This window comes from Myotis lucifugus, unplaced genomic scaffold (assembly GCF_000147115.1).
Source record: "Myotis lucifugus unplaced genomic scaffold, Myoluc2.0 scaffold_311, whole genome shotgun sequence".
Lineage (NCBI taxonomy): Eukaryota > Metazoa > Chordata > Mammalia > Chiroptera > Vespertilionidae > Myotis > Myotis lucifugus.
Window position 1 is genome coordinate 802,643 of NW_005871359.1, and position 8,467 is coordinate 811,109.

The 8,467-nt window shown below is 56.1% G+C and overlaps 1 protein-coding gene across 1 annotated transcript in view; it reads right to left on the bottom strand.

Moving 5' to 3' along the window:
• Nucleotides 1-8,467, bottom strand: part of LOC102440633 (myocyte-specific enhancer factor 2B) — a 28,501-nt gene that overhangs the window by 14,916 nt on the left and 5,118 nt on the right. The window contains exon 3 of the mRNA XM_014465833.2: nt 8,288-8,362. Within this exon, the coding sequence (XP_014321319.1) occupies nt 8,288-8,362 (75 nt within the window). The remainder of the gene's footprint in view (nt 1-8,287; nt 8,363-8,467) is intronic.

Genomic DNA, 8,467 nt, shown 5'->3' on the forward strand with positions numbered 1-8,467 from the left:
CAGGAGCCTGGGGGATCAGGGTAGGAGGGTGGACTATAGAGCAATGGGGAGCCGTAAAGGGCACATGAGCAGGGGAGGGGCTGGGTCTGACTCAGGATTTTCAGCAGAACCAGTGGCTGCAGGAGGGGAAGTCTTGTCTGGGCAGGAGGTTGGGACAGCGTCCGTCAGGAGGCAGTGGGGGCTGTGGGTGTGGAAAGTGGACAAGGTAGTGGCTCCTTATGCCAAACAGCCTCGATGTTTTCCCTCCCAAGGTCCTCGCCTTGACCTTGGGTGAACCTGAGCCTGCAGAACAGAACAGGGAAGCCAATGGACCGGAGGCCTCCCTGGCCCCTGATGGAGGGTAGGGCGAGGTGGACCTGGATGGGGCTCACAGGCACCTCCGCTTGGTCACAGTTCGGATGGCACCTCGCGCCTGGGCCCACGCGCCACCTCATTTACACACAGGGCCTGCCTGACCCACAGACAGCCCAGTGGAGCGGAGAGAGCTGCCCCGTTTTACACAGGATGAAGCGGGCTTCTTCCCAGGCCACACATCAAGACCCGCCTCCCCCACCATCCCTACGCAAGCCTGGGCTGGCACCCCAGAGTGGTCCTGTGGCCACCCAGTCTGGGAAGTGGGCCTGGGTACCATCGGTCCAAGACACTTGTTCCGGAGCCTGGGGATGACGGGCAACCTCACAGGTCCCCAGGATATAGACCCTTTGGGGGATCAGAAATGGGACGCAACCTCTGTGTGTACCCCATGGGCATTAAGGGGCCGGGGCTGGGGTGAGCGCTGTCACCCCAAATGGTATCCCAGGCCTATGATAAATCCTTTCAAAAAATGACATCTTGCCCTAACCGGTTTGGCTCAGTGGATAGAGCATCGGCCTGCGGACTGAAAGGTCCCAGGTTCGATTCCGGTCAAGGGCATGTACCTTGGTTGTGGGCACATACCCAGTAGGGAGTGTGCAGGAGGCAGCTGATCAATGTTTCTCTCTCATCGATGTTTCTAACTCTCTATCCCTCTCCCTTCCTCTCTCTAAAAAATCAATAAAATATATATTTTAAAATAATGACATCTGTCTCCAGGTGCATGTGCCTCAAATCTTCCGGAAGGCCAAACCTCCAACATGTCTACGTTCATTGCATCTGAGTTGGGCGATAAATGATTTTAATTCCCTTTCTCCTCTTAATTTGCATTTTCCAGATGTCTGCTTGGTTAGGTAATGATTTAATGAAATACATCATTAGTTGGAGATGGGAAGTAAGATGGAGCTCAACTTGTTCAGGTCACAGGGGTGGCCACGGAGCTCAGAGCCGGGCAGCAACCTGTCAGGCCTTCAGAGGGCTGGAGCGCCTGGCTTTTGCTCTCTCAGAGAGCTGGGGTGGGGGCATCATGTGCCCCATCCTTTCTCTGAAGTGCCTGCGTGTCTGTACCTGGCCTCAGTCTTCCCACCTGCAAAGTGGGAAATTCAGACCAGATAGTCAGCTTCCAGCTCTAGAACTTCCATTCCCTGGAAGCCAAGATTCACTCCTCAGCTCAGAGGGGTGGTGGGAGGCAGGCACGGGACAGGAGAGAGAGAGGCTGCTTCAAACCCCACACACCAATCCTTCCAAGTCTAAATACTTTTGTGAACCTAGTTCAGTGATGGTGAACCGTTTGAGCTCGGTGTGTCAGCATTTTGAAAAACCCTAACTTAACTCTGGTGCCGTGTCACATGTAGAAATTTTTGGATATTTGCAACCATAGTAAAACAAAGACTTATATTTTTGATATTTATTTTATATATTTAAATGCCATTTAACAAAGAAAAATCAACCAAAAAAATGAATTTGCGTATCACCTCTGACACGCGTATCATAGGTTCGCCATCACTGACCTAGTTCCTTCTCCCCAAAAGAGTTCTTGTACCCAGACGCCAAAGGTCCAGATATTCCCCAATGAGGATTTCTCGGTCAGGCTAGGCAGGAGGCCTCAGCTATTTCTATAAATCTTTTTTTTAAAAATTGATTTCAGAGAGGAAGGGAGAGGGAGAGCTAGAAACACCAATAATGAGAGAGAATCATTGATCGGCTGCCTCCTGCACGCGCCCCACTGGGGATGGAGCCCACAACCCGGGCATGTGCCCTGCCGGGAGTCTAACCATGACCTCCTGGTTCATAGGTCGATGCTCAGTCACTGAGCTACCACAGCCAGGCGTGTTTCTGACTTCTCAGGTGTTTGGCTGAGGACTGGGGTGGCCAGGGGCCCCGGTCACTGACCAACACCTGCAGCTCTGGACTCGGAGGAAGGTGGGAAGAGGAACCGTGACCATGAAAGTAACGGCCCCCAGTCTGTCATGTGCGCACTGTTATTCCCGGACCCGTGTACCAGAGGGGGACGCTGAGGGACAGGGAAGGCGGTAGCCCCCCTTCGAGGCACCACCCCAGGCTCCGTACCCACCACATGGGCACTCTGTGAGTCCAACAGAGGCCCCACATTTGCTGCATGAGGCAGACACCATGGGGCAGGGAGCGTCAGAGCAGTCACAGGCACACAGAGAGGGTCACACCACATGCGGGTCTGGGGCCATGACACATGAAGGTGCAGGTACAGCAGGAAGGCACGGGGTTACGCACAGGAGCCTCGAGGGTACGGACAGGGGTGTGCTTCAGGAGAGGAGGACACTGCAGCCCACAGACCAGAAAAGCTCACGGACGCACACAGCAGGGGCTGGGGCACCACAACTTTGGACACACCACTCCTCCCCAACTGACATCAAAACCCGCAGACACACACCCCTTGGACACACGACCTCTCAGAAACACAACCGTAGGACTCACAACCCCTCTGACACAATCTGCCCCTTAGGCTCACACCCCTCAGATTCACACCCTTTGGACACACAACCCCTGAACTCACCATCCTAGGACGCACCTCTTAGACACACAACTTTCAAAGCACAGCACCACGCTCAGACTTCCACGCCCAGCCCAGCCCAGCCCACAGATGACAATCAAAGGACGGCACGAGCCTCGTCCAGACAAGCCTCGTCCGGATGCCCCACGCACCTGCTCCGCCTGGACCCTCGGGCGCGTGTGCACGGATCTGCAGCAGCGGCACAGAGTGACCAGCGTTCCGCGGCCACAGGTGCCTTCGGAGCCGGCGGCCCTGCCCCCGGGAGCTGATTGGGCGGGACGGTATATTTGCATAGAGGGCGGGCGCTTGGGCGTGGCCCCGCCTCGGAATTTCAGGGGGCGGGGCCTCAGGCTCGGAGAGACACTGAAGATGCTTATAATGCGGGAGAGGGACGGGAAGGGGTTGGATCAGACCCGCCAGACTTTCCCGCCCGCTCGCACTGCCCGCCCCCCCGCCCCCATTACTGTGATTCTGACCCTAATTTGGACGGTCTCTGACAACTGCCAGCCTCAATACAGGACTTCCTCCATCCTGGGTGAAATATAACTGTCCCTGATGGCCCCAGAGACTGAGCCCTTCTCAAACCCTTGATCTCACCCAGATGGAGGGACTGCAGAGTCACCTGTGTGACCCGCCATCTACAGGAGCGTGACAGACCCCCTCGGCTGCTGGGTGCCGTCCTCCACTTCAAAGGTCAGCTGAAGGGGGCCTCCAAGCCTGGGCACCAGCTCAGACCTCTAAATCCACATCTTCCCTGGGACCCTAGCACCGCCCAGCGCAGGGCCAGGCCCAGAGGGGTGAGTGAATCAATGTGAAAGAATTACAGGATGAGGAAAACGTTGGACGGGGTAAACCTGAAGAAGCCCCCAGTCTGGAGGAGGCAGAGCAGCCACCACACACCCCTCCAGCCCCGTGGGGGTTAGGATGTCAGGAAGCCTTCCCAGAAGAGGGGACATTTTTACTGGGCCTTGAAGCTGGAGTAGTAGTTTGCCACGGAGAGAAGAGTTTTCCACGAGGGAACAGCCCTTGTCAATGTGCAGAGGACGAGTACAGTGGTTTTTGGTGGGTGAGATAAGGAAGATGAAGCCAGAGCAAGAGTAGATGGGATTGGGAGCCCAAGGAGAGGCTGAGAGAGGGAGAGGAGGTGGTCAATTTAGGGCAAATGAAGTGGGGTGCAGGTGGGTTACATGGCTGCCTGGTGTCCACCTTCTCAGAAGACCACAGGAGATGGCTGCACCCCTGGACTCAGGGGTGAGCATGTGGAGATATTATGTGGAGGACACTAAGGCAGGGAACAGCTTCTGCTTCTTCCCATGCCTCGGTTTACCCATCTGTGACATGAGAATTTTGGACCCCTAGCCTGGGCACATATTCCTCGTTGGACATAAAATCTAGGGCTCACACTGTGTCATAAGGTAGGAGTCGAGGGTCCTGCTCCCTCCCCTGCCACCACTGCCCCTCAGTGTCCAATGCCAGACACTCAGGTGTTCCAAGGACACACCAGGGCCCAGGCCAGTCTGGGGGCTTCTGCCTCAACTCCAAGGTGCAGAACAAGGCTTGGGGAGCGTGGAGGTGGCTGGGGAGCCCCAGGCCCCCCGAGGGCCACTCTGTTTACCTGCTGCGGCCTGCCATCTCTGATGCAACAGGCAGGCTCTGGTTACATAAGGGCAGCAGCTGGAGCAGCTCTGGGAGCAGCTGGGGCATGGCAGGAAGGGCGGGCCGAGCTGAGGTGGCTGGGGCTGCCCCTGTACCCCCACCTACCTCCTGCCCTCTCCCGTCATTGAGGCTCCCTCCTGTGTTCCTGGCCCCATTTCATCTTCTATCACTCACACCCTATTTTCTATAACGGCCCTTCCTTTTCTCCCGTGCCCCTGTTCCTATCCTATACTCTCCCACCACTGGTTGTGTCACTTTGTGGGCCCCGTCCCCCATTGGTTATATATATAGGAGATATATATAGGGGAGATATATATATATATATTTCAGAGAGGAAGGGAGAGGGAGAGAGAAAGATAGAAACATCAATATGAGAGAGTATCATTGACCGGCTGCCTCCTGCACAGCCCCTACTAGGGATCGAGCCCGTAAACTGGGCAAGTGCCCTTGACCAGAATCGAACCTGGGACCCTTCAGTCCACAGGCCGGCGCTCTATCCACTGAGCCAAACCAGCCAGGGTGGGACAGTCAAAATTTTTTATCTCAGTCTTTTCAGATGAGGGGACACCTTAGTTGCTGGAGTAAGATGCTGGACTGTAGAGGGGTGGGTTGGGGGTGGAAGGGGGTGGAAAGGGCCAGAGATGAGGGATCTGAGAAGGGGGCCTGAAGATGGGGAGACGGGTGGGAGGGTGGTGAGGTGGAAAAGCCGCTTCCCCCAAGCCCCTTTTTCAGATCCTCTCCCACATGTCAGCAGGGGAAGGCTGTGAAGGACTCTCCATGGCAAGGACAGTGTGGTCCGGCGGACAGAACCTCAGGTTAAAGAACCCTGGTCCCCATCCCAGCTCCAATGTCCTCTCACTGTGACTTCACGTCAGTCACTTCACCCTTTTGAGCTTGTTTGTTCGTATGAAAAGTGGGGACAATAGCAGCCCCTCCTTCTTGGGGAGAACCTTTTAAGGCTTACCTTCCCACTCCTCCAAAAGCTTCCTATATCCCCCCTCCCATTTGGGATTCTTCCACACCCATTCCTCGTTCCAGTCCAGTGCTGACTCAGTGGTTTTGGGATGTATGTTTAGCTCTGTCTCACCAGCCTAGGGGTTCCTCGGGGCCAGGCCCAGTATGCAACAGCACCAAAGGGTGTCTCCACAGGTTTCTTAAACCACTGGAGAGCCCGGGAGAAGGTATGAGTGGTGGAGGGGCATGGGGACCAAGTTTGGGACATCCAGAGGCCTCACTGAGAGATATGACAAGGCTAGGAAGGGACTTCCCAGGGGCAGGACCTCAGAGCAGGGCTGAAATAAAACCATGATTTGGACCAGGCGAGAAGGACTAAAAGCCAAACTCAAGTCTGATTCCCGCCTTGACCACTGCAGACCAACCTGGGGCATTGCTGCCTTCCTGGGCCTTTTATCCACCTGCAGATCTGAAGGAGCCTCGGGTGGGGCGGGAGTGGGCTGGGGTCCCTTCCATCACCCTCATGGGTGCTGGACTCCTGCCCCAAGGCATGGGGAGCTCACTGCCTCTCCCTCAGCTGTCCACCTATCTCTGGGGCTCTGCTAGAAGCAAGTCCTACTGAGCAGGAAGGCCACACCAGGAGGAGGGGAGATCAGGAGCGCGTGGGGGCAGATGGGGGATCCTGCTGAGTAGTCCAGCCTCAAGGAGCCTCAGCTCGCTCTCTGAAAAATGGAATCGAGGACGTATGGGGTAAAAAGGGGTAAGGGTCACAATGCCCCCACTGCGATCAGCCAGGAATGAGGACAATGACCTTTTAGAGGCCGAGTGCCCAGCCAAACCTTTGCTTCTTGCGCCCCCTGGTGGCCAGCTGTTAAGGGGCGTTTGTGGGTGTGAAGGGCGAAGTGGCCATGTAAATAAGATGCAAATTACCAGCACCCACTCCTTCCTGTGGGCCTTTGGACTCCGTGTGAGGGATCTGACAGTCCAGAATCGTCTCTGGCTAAGGTTGTGTCCTGGGGCTGTGGGTGGTGGGGAACCCTGGAAAGGTCTGGGGCACCCCACAGCTGTTTCCTACTACCTCACAGCCGCCTTGGGGTAGGTGTAGTTACCTCACTTAGCGGCCTTTCTTGCTGGCCTGTCTTGCTCACCAGGGCATCCCCTGGGCTGGCAGGGCCTGGCGCACAGAGGACAGTCAATATTTGCTGGACAAATGATTGCATGGTGGACAGGTAGATGGAGGGACAGACAATTACAGGTACTTTCAGAGCAGGCAAGAAGAGTGATGCTGTGGGGACCACACACTAGTCAGGGCCTCAATGGGTTGGACCTGAGGTCCCTCCTTCCCCTCAAACTGAGCTGGGGTGGTGGGGAGGCAGAATAGCAGCATGAAGGCCCCCTAATACACTCTAGGGACTGACTCCCATTTCCTGGCAGTGGGAGGTGGTACTTCCTTGACACCTCCTGTGTCCTTAAACCCTCCCAGGCCCTCAGGCTCCTCAGGCTCCTCCACAGCCCTGACACACCAGGACCCTGTTTCTCCCCTAGGTTGCCCCTGGCCCTGGCCACCCTCCCACAGTGCCAAGGGGAATGTGGAGGGTCCTCCCAGAGCAGCGGGCCTGATGTATCTCCCTGATACATTTTGCTGGACACTGTGTTGACACAGCTGGCTCGGAGGTGTACAGACTATGGGTCATGACCTCCTAAGCCTAGAATTCGAAGAGATCAGTATAGGCTCTTCTGCAGTTAGCAGAAAGACTCAAAGCAATTTTGGCAAATACAGTAACTGAGGGTACAGCTGGACACGGTCAGGTACAGCTGGACTCAGGGTCCCAGGGTGACTTCTCCATCTGGCCTACGCCCGGGGTAGGTGTTTCTGCTTGAGGCAGAATGCCGGCCAGGCAAGCAAGTACACGAATGTCCACCTCAGCTGTAGAAAAGGTCCAGTCCGGCCTTCCTTGTCCAGATGGAGAAAGGGAGGACGAGAGAGGGTCATTCTAGGCCCCATGTCACACAGCATGTCAGAGGCAAGGCTGGGACGAAACCAGGCAGGGGTCTGGTCTCCTGTAGCTGTGTGGCCTTGCCCAAGTCACACCACCTGCATTTATTTCCATCTGTATCTGAGGGTGACACCTACCTATGGGGCTGAGGATGAGAGATGACCACTGCAGGGCCCCCAGCACAGTGTAATCTATGGGGATTAACACGGTGGCAGTTATTGGTCCAAGGAAACAGGGCTGATGCGGGGTAGGACTCCCCGGCAGCAAAGCCTTGTCTCCAGACATTACGGCTGGCCTGGGGGTTACAGGCAGGAGCGGGAAAACTGCCACCTCTGCCACCTGATGAGTCACTTCCAAGAAGGAAAAGCAGAGACCAGAGAGGGGGAGTGACTTGCTCAGGGTCACACAGCAGGTCAGTGGTGGAGCGAGGAGTCCAGAGTTGGGTGGTAATCGCCATGCCGGGCTCTGTCTGAGAGAAGGTACGTAAGTAAGGCAAGCAGCTGGCATGCGGCAGCTGGGAAATATGGATCCACTCTGTTTAGGAGGAGTCCCTGGGATCAGGACAGGGCCTATGACCTGAATAAGGGCAGGAAGATGGCAGAGGGAGCACGAGGGAGAGGGGCTGACAATGACCCTGAGCAGCAGAGGCCCTAGGTCTCCCTCACCCTGCATCCCCCCCACTGACCAAACCACCCTACAAGCCCGTGGTTAGATGGTAAATCCCTTCTTGGACAACAAAAGGGTGGGTTAGTTCAGAGCATGGAACGCAGGAAGGCTCCTGGCCCCACTCAGCACTGACCTGGTTGGAGGGGCCAAAGCACCTCCAAGTCTCTTCTGGGATCAGGCCGAGGAGGGCAGGGGCAACTCCTCGGGGCTGGAATAAAACATGCGCAGTGTTCGTGAGACCAGAGTCAGAGGCCTGCTCAGCTAGGTTGGACTGTGCATAGGGTCACCCTCCCAAGACCCCTGGCCTGAGCCT